This window comes from Sinohyriopsis cumingii, chromosome 17 (genome assembly GCF_028554795.1).
Source record: "Sinohyriopsis cumingii isolate HCF-2022 chromosome 17, ASM2855479v2, whole genome shotgun sequence".
Classification (NCBI taxonomy): Eukaryota; Metazoa; Mollusca; class Bivalvia; order Unionida; family Unionidae; genus Sinohyriopsis; species Sinohyriopsis cumingii.
In genome coordinates, this window is record NC_142977.1 from 12,370,268 (window position 1) to 12,392,065 (window position 21,798).

At 35.4% G+C, this 21,798-nt stretch overlaps 1 protein-coding gene across 1 annotated transcript in view; it reads left to right on the top strand.

Annotated features, from left to right (window-relative positions):
- Positions 1 to 9,430, top strand: part of LOC149777761 (L-xylulose reductase-like) — a 39,823-nt gene extending 30,393 nt beyond the window's left edge. The window contains exons 4-7 of the mRNA XM_089940442.1: positions 186 to 228; positions 786 to 950; positions 6,082 to 6,202; positions 9,010 to 9,430. Of these exons, the coding sequence (XP_089796568.1) occupies positions 186 to 228; positions 786 to 950; positions 6,082 to 6,202; positions 9,010 to 9,113 (433 nt within the window). The 3' untranslated portion in view covers positions 9,114 to 9,430. The remainder of the gene's footprint in view (positions 1 to 185; positions 229 to 785; positions 951 to 6,081; positions 6,203 to 9,009) is intronic.
- The last annotated feature ends 12,368 nt before the right edge of the window (positions 9,431 to 21,798 follow it).

Below are 21,798 nucleotides of genomic sequence, written 5' to 3' on the forward strand. Positions count from 1 at the left end.
AAATATTGTAAAGTCTAAAGATAGTGTAGAAGCATCACTAATTTATCAATTTAGATTATTATATTAAATAAATAATACATTATATATATTTGATGAGTAACAGTTATTTATTCATAAACATTCTATCTACCTATCTATCTATATATCTATCTGTCTGTCTGTCTATATATTGATTCCTCTTTCAGAGTTCTAGATGTCAACTTTAAGGCTGTCTTCAACGTTTCTCAGGTAACGATTATACGTGATACGTTCTTTAAGTAATTTCATTCATAATTGTCTAATTTGCCATTGTTCTTTTACAAAGTGCTTTTTTTTAAACACAATGTATTGTTTTAAATCAACGACATGGAAAAGAGCTAGTTTTGAGAACATTTCTGCATACTTTAATAGCGGACCTCTCATTACGAATGGTGTTTACATAATTAAATAATGGATTATGGAACGATTTTCAATAAAGGTCTTGATAAACTTAACAGCCCGTTTATGTGGTATCGCTTGTGCTGTCCTTCCTTTCCAAAGTAAGAGCATGCGAAAACCGTTTTCTGACACTGAAGAGTATCTAATTGTAAAAGGGGCACCATTTGCCATTCACATACTAAACATTTGAGAAATATATGGAACCTGTGCAAGAGCTCTGATCACAACTAGCACGGTTTTTCAGTGGCAAGTAAAAGAGGACATCCAATCTAACCGTACAGAATTTGATAATCGGGATCTAAATATACTTTTCTGATTCTTTGTAACTTATATCATGAAAATCCAACAGCTTCTCTTTAATGTTGTAGATTGTGGCCAGAAGCATGGTAGAAAGAGGAGATGGAGGTGCTATTGTCAATGTGTCCAGTGTTGCTTCCAGAACGGCCGTTAAGAACATGGCGTCTTATTGCTCTTCAAAAGGAGCATTGGACAGTTTGACCCAAGTCATGGCGAATGAACTGGGACCACATAAGGTCGGTATTGATTTATGTTTAATTATTTTATTATTAATACTTTTACTAGAAATAACATCTTGGCTCGGAGGGGAGAGTTTAATTACTGTTATTTGTTGAGTAAATTAAGCAGATCTTCAAATATCTAGTCAAGTGTCATTTCATCATCGATACAGAAATTTCTTTGCTAAAGAAAATAGATAGCGATTCTATTGATATAAGCACCTTTCAGGTATGTGATCATTTATTACCCACACAGTATTGCTACCTTGTAATCTCTCATGACTGAACCGACATACATACATTATTTGACGTTATCCATATGCTTTTATTATTAATAATTTTACAAGAAACAGCGCCTTGGCTCAGAGGCGATAGTTTATTTGCTTATATTTGTGTAGTAATTTATATCTAGTTTCCGCTGAATTAATTTCTAAGTCATTCAGGTTTTCTAGTTTATTTTCCTTGTTATATTTTCGATTCTTTATCTCTTCGTTGCTTTATTTGTCTTTATTTATTTTTACACACATCATCATTGGACATCACAATAATGCAGAAATAAATTTAGTTTCCTTTCTTAAAAATGTTCATATCGTGTCTTATTAAACACTGTAAATCAGGATAAGTTTGTCCGGATTTTGACCGGTCATCAGATAGTATTGTGGTCAAACCTATCATGCAGTGTTACACTATGAAGTGATTGTATCAATTCCAATCATATACAATTACATATAGTATCCTCTGCACATAAAATAATCGATTTATATTAGGAACAGTGCTGGCAATCATCTTTTCATTAATCCATATAAATGACTGATTTAAATAGAATACATCACATGTTGTTCGATGAATATCAACGTCTGCTCTCTTTCAGTATAGCGGCAGCAAATCAATGTTTTCGTAGTTGACGATGAGCACATAACATTTTCAAAGTACCGTTTCTTGTTTATTTTGTTGTACTTGTTCGAAAATACACTGACAACGATGCATTCTAGCGCCCATCTGGGGTTGATGCTGGTAAAGTGATACTGACTAAACTATCGTTGTGGATGCCAACAATGACGCCATCGTTAACTGAAGAAAACGGTTGCTCTCGTGCATGGATAGCGTCGTCAAAATCAATATTGTCGTGTTTGACGATGACCACAAACAGCATTCAAGGTACCGTTTCTGGTTTATTCACATGGCATATAGCATCAACGCTGGGAGTTCAGCACAACGACAAATATTCAAAGCGCTTCAGGATAACGTCCGAGTAGATGCACATACGCGAAATCCAATGGTGTTTGACAAGCTTGGAGTTAGCACACTTTCTATACAAATAAACGGACATCTAGAGATATCCGAAAAGTTGCTACTGAATTTAGATAACAAACATGTTACACTTGCGTAACATCGTTTGATAACATAAATAGGGTGCGATCAGAATGTTGTATATATCTCAGTGGGATTTTACAACGCTATATCCGATCTATTATTTCTCACTTAAATACTGGATCTGCTTAGACAATCTGTCGTAGACATACATTTTCGAAGAAGAATTGTGGAACAAAATATATCGCTGTGATCGACGCCGTTGCAAGGCACGAATATACTATCCTTGACTGAACGTCAGCTCAAACACTACAATGACGTCAAGAAATCAAAACCCGGTGTACCACTTGATCTTTCAGCGAATGCAATCAACGATACAGCAAAGACCGGTGGTACAATGCCACTTATTACGATGTTACCAGCAATGATTTCCGCTGGAGCTCCAGCTGTTGAAAAGAATGCCACACTTGGTGCCGTTGGATCAGTTGCCGGCCTGGCATTGAAAAAAATCAACAGGAAGCTGTTTAAAAACAAAAAAATGGGACAGGGTTTATGATTACCAGCAACGCGGCACGGTCAAAGTCTGCGACTACCAATCACGTTTCGCTGAAATTCCCGGTATTTACTGATGCTGAAGACTCAAACATATCAATCGTAAGATAAAAACTATCTAAAAATGGGGTCAGTAAATCCGTCGCTACAATGACTGGTGAACTGAACACCCGGGAATATAGTTGTCATTCTGAGTGAACTAGCATCAGACTATGACGCTGCAACGAAGAAATACGTGAACGATAGCGACACCGCGATTAAAACCATGTCAATAACAACGATTGATAAATTAGCCAAGTTGCGATCTGAGTAACATGTGCGTTTACGATTTTTCGCGCTTGATTAATCGCATTTGCTGGAAATTCTCTCTGGTTTTGATTGATTGCTTTCGTCAAGTCTGATATCAAGTCGTGTTTCACGACCACAACAATGATACCCGGGAAAATGTTTTTCCCCCGGATATATAGTCCATGGTGTTTCCTTTTAGTCTCCCGATTTTCGCAGCAATATCACCACAAACATATATATATATTGTAACAATTTACATACAGGCCTGTTGTCATTGCTGCTCTTAGCGTAGTTGTATCAATGACTACCTTGCATAGAACAAAATTTATACTCATGATAATACAATATTGCTAGAATATGAACGCTACTGACTTTTCAGCGACATGCGTGCAAGCATACGTCAAACATCATCCAGTATACCAAATTCTGTTCCAGCCATTCTCACTGGTTCGTCTGGATCTGGAAGACATGAATCAACTTGACATTGACAAATTCAAGAATTTCATGGACAAATTTGTCAATCGCAATTTCTTTTGAACAAATACAGTCAATGACCTATTCACAGTTGCCAATGACTATCGTCATACGAAATTAAAGTCTTAAGTGAGAGTGTTTCAATTCAGTGTTGTCTCTGTTACTCATCTGTCCACCTCTTGTTCTGTTTTGGTACTTCCGGTACATCAGAAATGCACCTCTCTACACCATGGATGGTAGCATCAACGTCAGTTGGGTGGCTAGATTTGTATATTTGGGTGTCATCAGCGTACAATTGGTGAGACACTGGATGATGATCTATGACATCTGAGAGCGACTGAGTGTATACAATGAAGAGAACAGGCCCAAGAACGGACCCGTGGAACACCACAACATAGATCAACTGGGCTGTAGTGTATTCCATTTGCAGATACAATTTGTGTCCTGTTGACCAAGTAGGACTTGAACCACAGTAAGGCTGGATCATGAATGACAAATACATGCTGGAGACGGTGAAGTAATATATCATATTCTATTGTGTCAAATGCTGCAGACAAATCAAGGAGGGTGAGGCCTGTAATCTTTCCGCTATCCAACGCAGAGAGAATGTCATTACTACTTTTAGAAGAGTTGTTTCAGTACTGTGGCAAGGGCGATATGCAGATTGTACATTGCTAAAAAGACCATTTGAATTTAGATGAGATACAAGCTGGGATAGAACAACCTTTTCTAAGATTTTTGAAATGAATGGGAGATTAGAAACTGGGCGGTAGTTTTTAAAATCGTTATGGTCTAGTGTTGGTTTCTTCAGCAGAGGCTTTACAATGACAGTTTTGAAAACTGATGGGAATTCCCCAGATGAGAGAGAGGTATTAATAACATCAGTTAGTGAAGGCAATACTGGATCTAAGCACTCAAGAAGCAGTGATGTTGGAATTGGATCAAATTCATATGACTTTGGTGCACTCTTCATCACGATTGTACGTACGAAATCCATAGAGACAGGTTCAAATGCTGCTAATGGTTGCCGCTCAAATTCTGTATCCCAACTGTATGGTGACGACGAGTCAATTGAAATTGTGGTGTCAAGCTTATCTCTAATGGTTTGTACTTTGTCACGGAATAAATTTGCAAACATGTCCGGAAGGTCGACTGGAGAGAAGGTAGTTGGAAGTGTGTTGATTTGTTCCTTGACATTAGCTTGTTAGTAATGTCGAAGAGCTCTTTGCAGCTGGAACTTTCCATGATCATAGTAGTGTAGTGGGCGGATTTCGCTGCATGGACTATATTTGTGACATTCTTCTTAGCGACTTCATAGAGTTGCTTATGAATAGTGAGCCTGGTGGAAAGCCAGAGCATCTAAGCTTTACGGCGGTCTCTTTTAGCAGTGCGAAGCTGGTCCCTAACACTGCTATACCTTGGAGAACACTTTTGAATTGATACTCTGCACTTGGTAGATGGGGCATATTTGTCAAGTAATGAACGCAGACAGTTATCGAGTTGTTCTGCGGTAGGAGGTAAGCAAGTTGTTAGGTTAGCTTGGATGTCGTGCATTAATTTGGTTCTGTTTATCATACGGAGGTTTCTCTTAGTAGTAGATAAAGGTGGAGGGTTAGCGACTGATATGTCAAGATGGCATATAATGCAGAGGTGATCTGATGCAAGGTCATGGGATACCAGGGAGGACCGTAGAATGTCATCATCAGGTCTATGAAGAATCCAGTCTAAAATGTGACCATGTTTATGGGTGGGTTGGTTAACTGACTGTTTGAGGTAGACACTATTAATGGAATCTATGAGTTTTGATGTATTTGAGTTTCCGGGACGGTCAAAGTGAAAGTTGAAATCTCCAAGAATAATCAGGTTGCCACCTATCGAATTTCCATAGTCCAGGAGATTCGGAAACTGCTCCAAAAAGAGAGAGTCAGCCAGCTTGTGTTTTCTACTAGGAGGCAGAAAAAATGGATTGACCTTTGCTCCAACTGCTGTAACAGTCTGTTTACGTCATCAGACAGACAATCTGCTGTAACAGCTGATGTTTTAAGGAATTCACTTGCTCAGCACGAAATTGGCTGACATAGAATTTTACAATTTCCCAGAAAAGCACAATCTTTATTAAAATAAAACACACTTGTAGTGCAGTAATAAATGCAATTGATTTCAATGTAATTTAGTGAACAATTGCTTTCAGTAAAGTTTAGAGAAAATTTCAATCCTAAACATTTTACTGAAAATTCTATCATATAATATATATATATATATATATATATATATATATATATATATATATATATATATATATATATATATATATATATATATATATATAAGTGTATATATATATAAGTGTAGCCCTTGATTAAATTTGAGGCATATGCATTTTTATATTTTATTGTATATTCGAATAGTACAGACATGACTAACTTGGATGGATTGCACTATATAAAGATATGCCATGAGAGAGAGAGAGAGAGAGAGAGAGAGAGAGAAACTGATCCCGAGTAAATTTTTCTTTGGTCTTTAGATCCGTGTCAATTCCGTACACCCCCATATTGTTGAATCGACCGATATGGGGAAATGGTCCGCCACCACTCCTGAGATAGGGGGATATTACCTTTCCCGGATTCCACTCAACAGATTCCCAGGTGAGTACACATTTGATTTTTGGAGAATGTAATTCGAACAGTGAATGCTCCGTCACCAAAATTAGCTGCAATAACATCACATAGAATAGGAACAAATGGACGTTATTTTTTAATTCCTTTAAAACACCACAATGGCTATATTTAATTTTATTTACAGCTTCAAGGTGTATATATTTCATTATCATTTTGTAATGTTAACAAAACTTAAAAGTGTACTTTTATTTATAAATGCACTGTAAATAAGTATTGATAGCAATGGAGGGTAAGTAAATATTTCTTGCACAAGACAATTCTTATTTAGTAAATAATAGTATATCATTAGGTTATTGATATCTATTTACACATCGTAGTAAAATGCAACGCAATTGTTAATTTGAAAACATACTTAATGTTAATTGAAAAATAAATAATTTTGTGTGCTGTTGGGTTGTTATTTTTAGGAGGCCATGCACATTTCGCACACAAAAACTTTGAGTCGCCAATTTCCCATAAGCCTCCGTTAGGATGAGGTATTTAAAACATGTACATGTGGCCAAAGATACATGCTGTCATAGATACATGTAGTCAAAGGTACATATAGTCATATGTACATGTACTCAAAGGTACGTGTTGTCAAATACACATGTTGTCAATGGTACATGTAGTCAATGGTACATGTAGCTAAAGGTACGTGTTGTCAAAGGTACATATAGTCAAAGGTACATGTTGTCCAAGGTACATACAGTCAAAGATACATGTTGTCAAAGGTACATGTCAAAGATCTGCCATTCTTTTGCATCTTCATGTTTTCAGTCAAAACTAAATAAAAATTCCTTTGAAAACGCGGAGCATTCAGAGATGGTAAATAATTCAGCCAGATTTACTAAAATTCGCAATTTCTGCATCCATTTTTTTATAAACTCAATGACCATAGACGCCTTTGAGGTTGTTCTGAGGCATAAACGTACTCGTGTTTACTTAATGTATAAGAATATGAACTTAAAACGTGCGAATTGCAATATGTGGATAGAGGAAAAGCGTTAATATAACTGCATCATCTCTTAAGCTGTTATATCTACATAGCTAGTATTTTTATTACATTTTGGATGTAATAAAGAGAAAAGTCATATTACATATGCATGGAATCCTTCTTTTAGTTCTTCTGGCATTTTCTTCAGCGATTAGTTTGTATATGGGACATTATATTAAATATTTTGTGAGGTTTAGCTTTGTTTCATATCTATTTTAAAATGTATTTCAGTACAATTGCAGGCACATTTCATGGCTTTAACCTATATTACCTTTCACCCGATTGATTGATTGATTGATTGATTGATATTCTTTTATTCCTCCATTGTCTTAGGAGGTTACGATAAGTTAAAGAAGAAATGCAATGAATTACACAGTCACGAAAATAGGGAATTCGTTACTTAAGAAACCTTGTAAATTACATCGAATAGCAAAATGAGAAATAAATGAATACCAGTATTAAACAGTATGTTTCAACTATTGAAAATACAACTACACAAAAATAGTATCTTACTCGCTTTGCAGTCCAGTGCAATTATTTCTTTTATTATTCTGTGTAAAGTCTCAAATAAATGGAATATATAATATAATTTATCTTAATGATAGTCTTATCACACAAATCCATGCGTCGAGTTCCAATCTCTCCGAATAGCCTAATCGTCTAAATCACCATGTAGCATAATCAGTCTATCATAATCAAAATGATCACAGAAATCACAGCGAATCTCCGGCGGCATTTACGACAATAGATTTTCCATCAGAACGATTTTATAGTCTAAGACTAAGGGACAATTTATCGCAATTTGTTAAATACGGTAATCTCTTGTTTTGCCATGTAGGGGATGCAGTCCAGTCCTTGCTTACATTCCTCCAATACGAATTTATGTCCCATATTATATTTTACTGCTTAGGTTTGTGTAAGAGACTTTCTATAAATTATGCATTTTTAGTCATGGATTATTTTTTAAGAGTCGACCGAATCCCTCCGATGGATTTCTGATACTCATTAAATGTTTTCTCTCCTGGAAAACTTGTATTCTTGTCCCAGTTACGTTTTTTCATGTTAATTTGTTTTGAAATCTTCCAGTGAAAATAAAGTCGCTGAGATAGCGTTCTAAATAACACTTTTTGAGTACAGTATTCTATCAGATATAAAAGAATTGTATCTATGCTGAGGGTTAAAATTGCCAAGAACCGATAGGAAAAACTTTTAAGCAGTTAAGTTTGTCAGTGTTCTGCACATGTGACCTAGGAATACAAATTTTTGCTTATCGATGCGAGCTTCTATTTAAATCATCCCCAAGAATGCTGCAGTAGATCCGACAGGCGACCTTTGAGGGAAAATGTGGAGTCTCCTGGTGAAATATCGTTGTTGTGTTTTCTGCAATGTTTCAATGCCCGAACGCGTCATATTAAACCAGAGTTCTGAGCCAAACAAAGCGGACGGCAACATAACTCTTTCCCAGACTATCTAAAAAAGTACAGGATTCATTCACGAGCATAGTGAGATTATAACACGTTTAGCTTTATCCCAAGCATATTATATACAAGCATTAATTTTCATTTACTGGGAAAAAGTAACCCCTGCATATTGCACTTTTTTGCTCTAGGAATATCATGTGATCCCAAAGTAATTCCACTTGGTGAGTACACTTCGATGTTTTGCTACTGAATATCATGCAAGTACACTTGCTAGGATTATGTTTCAATTTCCAGTGCTATACGTACTGATAAACTGTATTCATGGTTATGCCAAACGTATGTATTATCAGTCACGCAGAATACCGTCTTCTTTTCAGATGTGGAGGATGTTGTCGACGCAGTTGTGTTCCTTTTAAGTGACAAAGCTTCCAGTCTTAATGGCATTGCATTGCCGATAGAGGGAGGCTTCGAAGCAAACTGAAAGAAAGCCAGAAAAAATGGTGCCAAACGGTATCAATGCTGATTATAGAGTAAAACGGAGCAAGACCGAAGCCAGAAGAAATTAGAGAAATAGTAATAATACTGCATTGTAGAGTAGAAATTATAAAAGACCAGTGTCAGTAGAAATCGAGCCAAATAATAATAATACTGCAAATTGGAGTAGATATTAGGGACCTATGCGATAGGGCTCTTTAGGTTTGCTATACTTAGATAAGTTTACAGTGTACATGCAACTTCTGCTGCAATTAATGTATGTAGACATAGGAATTAATTTGATATTCATTGAACTGAAGTTCAGTGGATGTAGTCCTTTTCAGTATTCTCTGAATTAACATTGACTTTAATGAAGTCTTTTTTCAATGTTCTCTGAATTAACATTGAATTAATGAAGTCCTTTTCAATATTATCTGAATGAACATTGAATTAATGAAGTCTATTTAAACTGCAATTCACAAAAATGTATGCAGATCGTAGTCGTGGATAATAAATGATACTGTATGCGGATTGCATTCGTGGATACTGAATGATACTGTATGCAGATCGTATTCGTGGATATTGAATGATACTGTATGCAGATCGTATTCGTTGACATTGAATGATACAGTATGCATATTGTATTAGTGGATATTGAATGATACTGTATGCAGATCGTTTTCGTGGATATTGAATGATACTGTATGCAGATCGTATTCGTGGATATTGTATGATACTGAAGCATCTAGAAGTTAGTTAAAGGAAAATAATGAGAAAAATTTGCGGTGGTCGTTGGTTAGTTTTTGTAGGCAGTGTGATCCTATCACACACACGCCATGTCAATGAATGTCACACACACGCCATGTCAATGAATGTCAATAAATGTCAATGAAAGTCAATGAATGTCAATGATTCTACTTTCAAGGCTTTTTGGGATTAATACTATGTTTTTCCATTAATATAAACTGTAGCAGTTGATGTAAAATTGTTCTTGCTCTCTAAAGACTTATAGCAATAAAAACATCTCAAACATGCAATGTATAAATTACATTTTGCAGTTGCTTAACGTGTTACGTTTTATTACATGTGACATTTACTCGAAAGTGCATTTGTTTCATTTTTCACTAGCAATAAAAAAATTCTGTTTCAAAGGAGAAGAACGTATTCAAGGGTGCATGCCACTTTTGCTGTTGACACATGATTAGACAAAATTGTCAACGCTGATTGAAACGAGATTTCATTTATGTAAAACGGCAGTAGTTCACCGATCCATTTATCCATCAAGCAGTCCATACTCATTGAGGTAAACACCACCTGCAAACATGCATGTTAACCCTCTGGTTCCGGTAGCTTTTGCTTTCCCGTAGTAAAAGTCAAATGGAGGATCTATCGCAAGGAGATACATATCAGGAAAGTGGCGAAAACTTGTGTAAACTCAAGTCTTGGCAGCAAGTAAAAAACTCTCTCGAACTTAAAGAACATTTGCATCTTGAAAACATATACAAAAGATGCAGATGCCTACAAATATAACAAGACACTTATCAAAAGAAAGGATAATTGATTAAGCTGCTTAGCAATTATTACATTACAAGATATCAGAAACGTACATTTGGGATTTGAAGAAAACACTGATTTCAGTAATATTCCAGAAACATCACATCACGTGCTGTTAAATGGAACAAGGCTCTTTGATTCTTATATATTTTAAGACTCTTAAAATAAGCTTCCACAAGAAATGAATTTGAATGTTCGGTCAGAAAAGGAATATTATTCACGTAAGTAGTAATAGGGGATACCCTAGGGACAAGGGAGTTCTGTGTTGAAATAGGGGGAATATTGCTGGAGCTGTTTAGCCCCAGTGGGAATATAACATGGACAAAACCTCTGGGACTGTTTACGGACAATGGGAATTTAACATGGACAAAACCTCTGGGGCTGTTTACGGACAATGGGAATTTAACATAGACAAAACCTCTGGGGCTGTTTACGGACAATGAGAATTTAACATGGACAAAACCTCTGGGGCTGTTTACGGACAATGGGAATTGAACAGAGACAAGACCTCTAGGGCTGTTTACGGTCAATGGGAATTTAATATGGACAAAACCTCTTGGGCTGTTTAGCGACAAGGGGAATTTAACATGGGAATATTGCTGGGGCTGTTTAGCGACAAGGTGAATTTAACACGGGGAATATTGGGTGTGTTTAGCGACAAGGGGAAATTAACATAGGTTGGGTTTGTATAGGGACAATAGGAATGATGACGTCATGGTACTGGACATTGGGAACAATGTCCGCCAGGCGTAATATAAAGTTATATGTCCGGCTCCGTCAGGCGTTGTATAAAGTTATACGTCCCGTCCCACCAAACATTATATCAAGTTATATGTCCCGCCCCGCCAATCATTCCATCCAGTTATATGCCCCGCCCAGCCCAGCGTTATAGGTTTTATATATAGTATATTGGATATGTATAGCGACAATAGGAATGAAATTTAGATTTGGTGGGAAAATGCTAAACAGGGAAATTACTAAATCCCTGTTGGATAAGTATGCTGAATGATTCACGCGTTTCCCGTGGTCTAGGACGAGAGTCTTGTTCTGATTCGAAATTGGCGAAAAGAAGCACTGTGTATAAATTGAGAGCAGGCTTACGCAGATTTAATTAATTCATCGAGAGTCAGAACAGCTCTGTCCTTCCTTCCAGTCGCTCCCGTTTCCTCTCGTTCAGCATCCCCAAGATGTAGTCTTTCGTGACAACTGGTGGAAAACATACATCAATTGCGTACCTCCGCTTGCCATATTCCCCAAAATGTAGCCTTATCTACACCGTTATGAGTGACACCCTTTGTTAAGAGATCCTGAACTCTCTCTCTATCTCACCATGTGCAAATTCCTTCTCATAGCAAGAAATGAGAAAAAGGTTATGATACACAAAATGTCTATCATAACAATTTCACAAGAAGTACCACCTTTCATAACAAGTAGTGGACGAATATCATGAATAAAGGTGTCACTGCGCAACAACTGGACAACTCTTCTGTGATTTTCGTACTTTTCGCCCACAAGACGGGCCTATTCTGAAACATCAGCATCAGGAATATCACATCGGTAACGAATACATTTACAACTGAGAGGATAGGATATCCAGCTTAAAGTGTAGACATCGCAGGTGAGAATTATTCTTGCAGTAACACCTGAAATCTACGACATGTCGAATCCATACAGTACTTAGGCCAGCCCCGAATTCGAGCTACCTGCAACCCAGGCTAAAATATGCATGACCTAAACAGAGAATTCCATGGATCCAGCAGCGACATCTCCACCAGGATGCAAGTCAACAACAGCCACATTGACAGTTTTCTTTCCAGTGATAGTGACTTCAACGTTTACAATTTGAACTTTTCTATATTACAGACAATACTTGTATTGTTTGCTATTCATTTAATATAAAATTCGTTTCACAAGGAGAATATTTCTGGGCTGTGGTAATCCTCACACAGGTATGTTTTTGCTATGCCATATTTTGTTTCTTGAAATACAAAATTACAAGGTTAGTGCGCTAATTTCAAAATATTTCCAAAAAGCGTATCTAATTTATGCTGTATTTAATTTCTTATTTAGTAACAATAACTTTTCCTAGACCTGCTACAGTAACATTCATTGCAGTTGCTAAGGTTTCTACTGCAGAGAGTGTGAACGAACCTACTGACCGTAACTTGCATTCCATAGACTATGCTTTTACATTAGACCTGTTCGTAGTGAAATTTGAAACCATCGTATATATGTTTCGGTACATTTGACAAAGTTTTACCGTATTTATCTTATTTGCCTATCTTAGGGAGAATTGTAATTTCCGCCTAGCCGTCTCAAACATGTTGATGCATGTGCTGTTTATTTTGTCAGCCCAAAGGGATTCGATAATTTCAATTAGGTTTCTCTCACGTGTTTCATATGAATCATATGAATGTGTACCTTATGGTATTGTGTCTCGGCGATAACGCCATAGAAACAACTCTAATGCCTTCAAACCAGTCAGGAGAGGTGCTTCCTTCCCTGGTTTGGCAACATCAATCGATGTTGTCCTGTTGTTCATTATATATGTATGCTGAAAAGATAGGATAGTCAAAGTGTCGGAGCAATTTCTCGACAAGGAGTTTTTGGGCAGTTATTGGCCTGCATACGGCCAACTTCTGAGTCAATTTTGTTTGAGATGATAACGGCGATACATTCTCTTTCATACGTCACAGGTAACGTCAGTAATACACGCCCATTTCACGGTTGCACACAATAAACCAGTTTTACGATTATAATGATGTTTCAGTTATTGCTCTTAGGTTAGTTTAGAGACGATTTCTATTTCATACACGCGCAGGTCAAGGTTTGATTGCAAGTGAACAGGCGTCATGGTTATTATGGTACTTCTACGCAACTCTGAAATTTTCACTTTCCTAACTCCTGATTAATACCAAATCATGACGCAATTCTCTCCTCAAACATTTTTACTTCAATGTTACTGTTATTTCTTTGTTGACATTATGTACGGAATAGGAAGATAAACTCAATATCGGCTTACCAATACTATCCAGAAGAATGAGAATTCATTTCACCACACCTGGCTGAAGCAAAATAATAACCGTAGTCATCCATAAATATGTTCTGCTGATGTTATACAAAACAAATAAGAAAAATAATGAATAAAAAAGAGTAAACTAACATGCAAAATAAATAAATAAAGAAAACAATAACCGCATGAAAATAATAGTATTCTAATTATTTGATAAGACTAGTTAGAAGTAATTTTATTATATATCTTAAAACCTTTGGATCATTGTATTATTTTTCCAATTATACTGAACGTCTCGCAATGTTTTTTCATCGTATTTTTGAATTTTACCGACTGTCTTCACAATGTTATTATCACTGTATTTTTTATCTTACCTTTTACTTTCTTTTATGAATGTAAATTTTCCTCTATCGAGTAAAAGTATTAAGATTTTAATTTTCTATAAATTGTTTTAAAAGTACTTTTTCATTAAATTATATTGAAAGTAATTTTCATCTAAAATATATTGAGATTAATTTCATATAGTTCTGTACTACAACTGTATAATATTTTAATAAAGATCGAGCTGTAGGACAAGTGCAAAAACAATAAAACACATTTCTCTTGTATCCAAAGGTAAGCAATTTCGATTTGGTGGAAAGCTGTTAAACAGGGAAATTACTAAATCCCTAATGGATAAGTAAGCTAGATGATTTACACGTTTCCCGTGGGAAAGGACGAGACTCTTGTTCTGATTCGATATGAGCGAACACATGCACTGCGTATAAATTCAGAGCAGGCTGACGCAGAATTAATTCGTTCATCGATATTCAGAACAGCTGTCTTTCCTTACAGGCAAGAATATTCTGTGTTAGTAAACTTCTTAAAAAAATAGGCACTTTTTAATACTTGAGATTTTAACGGTATAGTTCATATTTTTGCAACATATTTGTGAGTTCAAATTTATATTGTAATGGAATGTTTAATTGTTTCAAGGAATTTATATTCATTTGAATTTATGGTATGTATTGGTTGGGAAAGACGAATTCGCCACTAACTTCATGTTTATATTTAATTTTGGAAATAAAAGATTCGTTAAATAATAAAGAATAATGTTTTAGTAACCTATTCCATATTAGTATTCTCTTTTAAATTTAGTAAAATACATTTCTTCAAAATGATTGTTGTATTAATCGCAACTATTGAATTTTATACTCTTTGGCTATGATGAAGTTAATCTAGATTTAATTATCTGTATTATATTCTTAAAGGCAGAAATGACACAAATGTATGAGGTTGGTACGTTCGAAGTAAAGTGTAATCTTACATGTATTTCGTGCATTTGAAATATAAAGGCTTTATAGATGTATCTCCTGTTTGTAGTAATATATATATATATATATATATATATATATATATATATATATATATATATATATATATATATATATATATATATATATATATATATATATATATATATATATATGTTATATGGCGAATATCTAGTAATAACCAGAGAGGAACATATCGAATAACAGTATACGATCGATGAAAATATACTTGACCCTGATATCGCTTCTTTCTCATATGGCATGATCATTTTATAACACAGCCAATTACCTTTTCTAATCATTGAATATTATTTATTTATTCAATTGATGTTTTCCTGATATCTACTAGCATTTAGATGTGATATATAGAATCTATGTTGGGGTTTGGGCTGAGACAAGGAAATCTCAGTCAATGGTTTATATTATTTGTCTCCCCACGAGGCTTGCCCGAGTTGGGAGACATATAATATAAACCCGCGACTGAGATTTCCTTGTCTCGATCCAAACCTCAACGTAGATTATTTTTCTCACCCAATATTTTCCTTTAAAGTAAAACGAATTCTGCACTAGTGTTCACGTCCAATGTTTACATGCGGCGCATTAATATAAATATGTTAATGAGGGCTGTGGTGTGACCGTTGCGTCCGAAGTACACAGTTTATACGCGTGAGCAAAGAAAAATAGAAACATAAAACGTCGCATAATAATGACGTATTATCACATTTAATACATGGATGTTATATGAAATTGACAATAAATAATTAATATTTATTACAAGAAACTGTTTTATTTTCATCAGTTCAAATTTTGAAAAGTTATATTGTAAATAATAAAACTATATTGGCTACTCACCTCTACTCTATACTTGGTACAAGCTGTAACGAAGAGTAACATCTTTCTTTAGATTATTCATGGGAAACTATCGTATATAACTAATCTTTTCTTTGGAGTAGGTGAAACTGTGTGTGACATACTTGTGTTGTTCTAAATATTGATTGTAAAATTACCTCTGTGTATAATAATAGACCCTCCAAAAACGGGCTCTAGCGGATAGCTATGTGCTAAACTTTCAAGTTCACGGGTTCTTTGAAGATTTTTTTTTCTTTTCTGGAAATATGGCAAGTGCTACAGTGAAATTTGCTTACGGAATTATGTGCTGACGGATTATTGATGATTCTTTCTGGCTGGTAAGTGTATTATTTGTAACTAAATACTGTAGGTATCTTTTTGATTCAACCGGGGCACAGTGGAGATGCTTAATAAAATTAGAAGAAAAAGCATATTTTATATAACACTTTTCTGGCTGTTACTAAGTTTTCCGTAGTTGTTAAGAGAGTTGGGAGGCTATGAAGTAGATAGGTCTATTGTCTATATGCATGGAGCAGTGTTTCCTATTATATTGTTCATTTCACACGGCATTGAGAATTTTATCCTATCTGTAGCACGGTCATTTTCAGGTCAGCGTCATTAAATGTAGCTAACAGTACATACTTTGTTTCACACGAAGTATTTAAAATTAGTTAGGTAGCATTAGCTACATTTAATGACGCTGATTTAAAACTGTACCGAGCTAGGACTGCATATAGGATAAAATTGACCATGCCGTGTGGAACGAACGAGCATAATACCAAAAAGCTCGACATCATATGCGTTAGTCTTTGTCTCTCTCTAAATGTTTTTGTAAGGTGTGTTCTCAAACATGGATTTAACTTAAGTTACTATCTTTTTGTTATATATTTGTTGATGTTGTTGTTGTTGTTTGATTTTAGTACAACTACGTCAGGCACAGCAGAAGACTAGAAGGGTTTCTTTTTTAAAAGTAGTTCTGAGCGCGTGGACATCTTGACTGAGACGATTGGTCTGAGATGACTAGACTGAGACAGGAAAAGTAAGGTTAGCAAAACAAGCAGATTTCTCTGTCGCATTGGTGAGAAGTAAATAACCACCAGACTGCATGCTTCCTTCTTCTTTTCCCATTCAAAATCGTTACGTGCCTCAAGGAAGTGTTAGTCATATTTATAGGTACAACATATCTTCGAAAAGTTAATTGAACATAAGTACAATAAATATGTGTAATCAGAACTGGTTTACTTATATTTTTGTCTTATATTCAAGAAAGTTAGCTGTATCATGCTCTCATAAATCTTATCTTTATCTACTACAACGGGTATAAATACAACTGCTACTACTACTGCTGCTACTACTACTACTACTACTACTACTAAATATCTGCCATGCACTCAATACACTATCGAGGATAGTGCACGTGCCCAGGTACGTCTAGATATTTTCCTCAAGGAACCATTGCAAATATAATGACTATATTAACGTCCGTTGAAGTAGGATGTCAGTCTAAATTCCGATTGAGGGACTGGACCCCAAATTTCGAGTTGGACTATTGATGAAAAGCGGGATGGAGTGTTGGTTACAGTATCAGCGTGTCCCTTGTTTCAACGTTCCATTCTATCACTGGAAAAATGTACGCATTTTTCTTTGATTCACCATCATGATCCCGCCCCCCTAATTCTTATCGAACTGATGAATTTATTTGTCAGGAATGGATTATGTAATGCATGGGAACTAATTTTAAGAATAATAATAACAACAAAAATTATAATAAAAATGCTGTATGCTGATTAGAAAACATTATTCCCTATCCTCTAAATGCGGTAAAAAATACTGTATTGTATTAAAGAGAAATCAAGCGGCATTACAAATTTTGATGAAGCGAACGGCCTTCGTGCAAAATACTATCTACAAACTATTTCAGAATTCGAGCCCTAAGGGAGAATAATAATATTGTAACACACAAGTGAAACTAAAAAAACAAAAGAAAAAAAATTGAGTCAGGCTTGAAGACAATGTTTCTCCTATTTAGAAGGCCTCAAGACAAAAGTAAATGCCAACTGAAGGTTTCGTAAATGCGGAACTACTTCAAATAATTGACTCTAATCACCCAATGACAACACATCACGAAACTATACTTTAAAATTTGCATGATGTTTATCGTTTCCCATCAATAAGCCTTCCAAAACGGTGGGTTAGTATCTTCACTACATGCAGCACAAACACGATTCAGATTCCTAATAAGAATTATTCCAATCTCAAATTACATAACACGTATACATTAGAACAATTCCAAAACCCCTAATGCGAAGAAACTGGTGAGTGTCAATTTTGGTAAACGTATCCATGCACAATAAAGTCTAGTGAACACTGTACATAATAACATCTGAACCTAAAAGTTTGCTAATTACTTGGTTTGTGAAATATCTTCTCAACACTGACTCGATACTAATCAAGGGAATGTCAATAAAATATAGTAAAGTTCATAAGCAGATACGTAAATACAAATAACACATCCTAGGTTTGTTTCAATATCATAAATATACTGAACGGCTTATTTCCCAACAATGAAACTAATTCGTTCAATGTTGATTTTCCGAATAACTCACAAAGAATCTGCAGAATTAGCCAAGGACACGTCGACATTCTCTTGTAAAATATTCGATTTTGCTGCGACAATATTTAGGAACTGGTCCTCTTTTATACTTTCAAAGGATTTTTTATTTGACGATAAATAATGATAGATAAAAATTGTCACAGAATGGTGTAAATGTTGTTAATTAAATACATGTACTCGGGTTTCGTTTCTTTTTCTCTGTACAACGATACCCGAGGGTGATTATAATATGGTCTATGTATTTCGAAATCGTGAGTACGATTCGTCCTGTGCCACACGTGCAAGGTGCCTTTGATAAAGAATAACGAAAATTATAAAGGTATAAATACGTTACTACATGTAAAGGACCTTTACAATACTAATGGTTTTGTCAGCAAGCGGCCTGCTAAAAGGATTCGCACAACTCCAGCTGTAGGGGTAGGTAATTTTTGGGTTTTAAGTGATAACTAGTGTAGTACCATATTTACCTTTGCATGTTTGTTATAGTTTTCTTTACATACCATAATGCGTGCATTTTTTATTCTTGTTGCGACGTAGTGCAGGATTTGTATTGGTAATGTAAAGTTACATTTTTTTAAAAAAAATTGTTTACTATTGTCTTATCCAGCAGGGTTAGGTTTACTATTGAACCTGTTTTGTAATTGCCGTAATAATATAATCTTTTTAACTTACCATGTATAACGTCCTTACGTTATGTCTGTATCAAGTGTAGTACACTGTATCGGGTATATTTTCAGCTGTGAGTTTTTGATGGTAGGAATATCCGGGTGTTCGGTGTTGTCAGAGGGTAGAAACGTCCGTGTGTCCGGAGCGTTTAAGGTGCCGTAGCGTCTAATGTCTAGCGTCCGGAATGTCAAGAGTGACTAAGGTGACCCAGCTGTAGAGCCGTCAAAGGACCAGGGGGTCCGGAGGGTCTAATATTTCAAGTGTCCGGAGGGTTTAATATTTCAAGTGATCATAGTATTCCGAGGGTCCGGAGTCTATATTGGTTGTGAAATTGATTCGGAGGAGCTGTGGAGCGGATATGGTGCACGGGTGACGGAGTGCATCTCCACACATGTATTTTTAGCTGTATGCTAATTTTGGGTTAGTAAGACCCAGTATATTATTCAGGACTGGAAGGATAGATTGTATATCCGTTCTTGTTTAGTGACATAATTTCGCTACCTGAGCGAATACATTTTTTTACTATGTGTAAAGACTTACATCGTTTACTATTTGAGTGAACTATATTCATCTTTCCATTATTGAATCATTTGTGAAATCATTTATCCTGTATTTTAGGGTTACTGAACTAAATTTATTTGTATATTTTTTCCATCTTTGAAACTGTGCGGTTTTTTTTGTTAAATAGATCCAATATTTGGATTATAAATACGCACACATCTTCATAATCCACTACTCATATAAATCGCCACATTAAACCATATATATGTGTCGTCAAAACGTGTTCTGTTGTTAATCCGAAATATCCCACCCGGTTATCTTGTTACAAAAATATAGTATTAGTTCATTCTAAGAAATGGAAATAAAATTAATTAAGCCAATTCATCGTGGCTTGACGGTATTAGAGGTATGTGAATTGTTTATATTTGCATGGTTCCACAACAATACTAGCAACAAATATGGCGATAAGATAAAACTAAATTTCACCGATTAAGATTCTCTGTGCATAGGTGTTGATATATAACTTCTAGAGTGGCACGAATATCTAAAAAATAATCTGCAAAATTAGCCATGAACGCGTTGTTATCCTGTTGTAAGCTGTTTGAGTTTGCTTCCAAGTTAGTTAGAAATTAGTCCGTTTTATAATTCCAAAGGTATTCTTATTTGCAATATAAATAATAATAGATGTAAATATGTGAGAGTTCATTCCAAGAAGTAAGAAAAATAGAGTTAGTAAAATCAATTTATAAAGACGTCATTGCGCTAGACGTATGTAAGTAGCTTCTGTATGAATCCTTCCACGACAATCTTTGGAACAAATGCGGCTGTAAGATACAAACAAATTATACCGATAAATATTCTCTGCTCACGTTGTTGATGCATAACTCCTACGAAATGTAGGAAACAAAATATACAGCTTTATGACACAGAGATAACGAAAGAAATAACATATAGGAAATAACATCAGCTATCAAGAAAATTGTTAGATTATCCCAAGATGAGATTAATGGTGTTGCAATGTAGAAAAGCACATGGATAATGTACATGCATGCATATCATATTCACGGTAATTAATCATGATGAAATATATTTAGGTTAACATTCACTATTAATGACAATTGTGCCATCCCACAGATCCAAACGATGTACCATATTTTTACGTTTGTAATTGTTCATATAAATTACATGATCAATTTATAAGTTTGTTTAAATTGGTCATGTACTTCACTTTGAATCGCATTTTTGTTTTGTGGGAAGTTCTCTCATACTAGAGGAAACGCATCATACAGTTACAAAAGTTATCATACTTACAAGCAATTCGGATATGCTGCCTATCATATATATATAAAGTTTATAAGAAGCTAAAGGTAAGTACTTTTCATTACCTTAATGACGGATATTAAGACTAAAGGACTGGTGATACCGAAAAATATAAACTTAGTCGGATTAATGTTTAAAAAGCTACATGCGGTGAAAGTTTAAGTGCGATTTGGATTTTTAAAGTAGCTTTAACAATTTTTCCGTCATGTCGCTACGATGTCTACAGTGTGGTAGTTTATAGTAATGTATAGCATCATGTCCCACCCAGTTTTACATTATCCTGACACCAACCCTACAAGTTCTAACACTAACCTTATAATGCAGTGCGATTTTTAGTACCCTTTTGATAAGTCTTTTGTTTGGCTCGGCCAGGGCTGGAACCCGTGACCTCCACCAGTCGTGAAGGACTCTCTAACAACTTAGGCCACCGGAGCCGCCATGCGGTTAAAGAAGAGAGAAGAAGTAAAATGAAAACCAGGAATGTTTTAGAATTTTCTTTGCAATTATCAACACTGACCTCAACTCTACTCCAAATATGAAAACTTTGAGAATATTCGGGTTACGGGTATGCGTGTAATATGACTGTCATTCAAGGGACAGGGTAGACTAAGAAAATACCAATATGGCAGCCCCATTACACGGCATAGTGATGTTTGCCACGTGCATTTTGCGCAAGGTTCAATGTATATGAAAAATGTAATTCTCGTTACATTATGCTTAGTCTTCACGCAAGATCATTACATTGCAGTAGTTAAATAATGAGTGTCGTGATATGTTGTGAGTAAAATACAACAACAAAAATGCCGATTTTGGCCTTACAAATCCATTTTCAGCACAACAGATAGTCCCTGAATATTTAAAT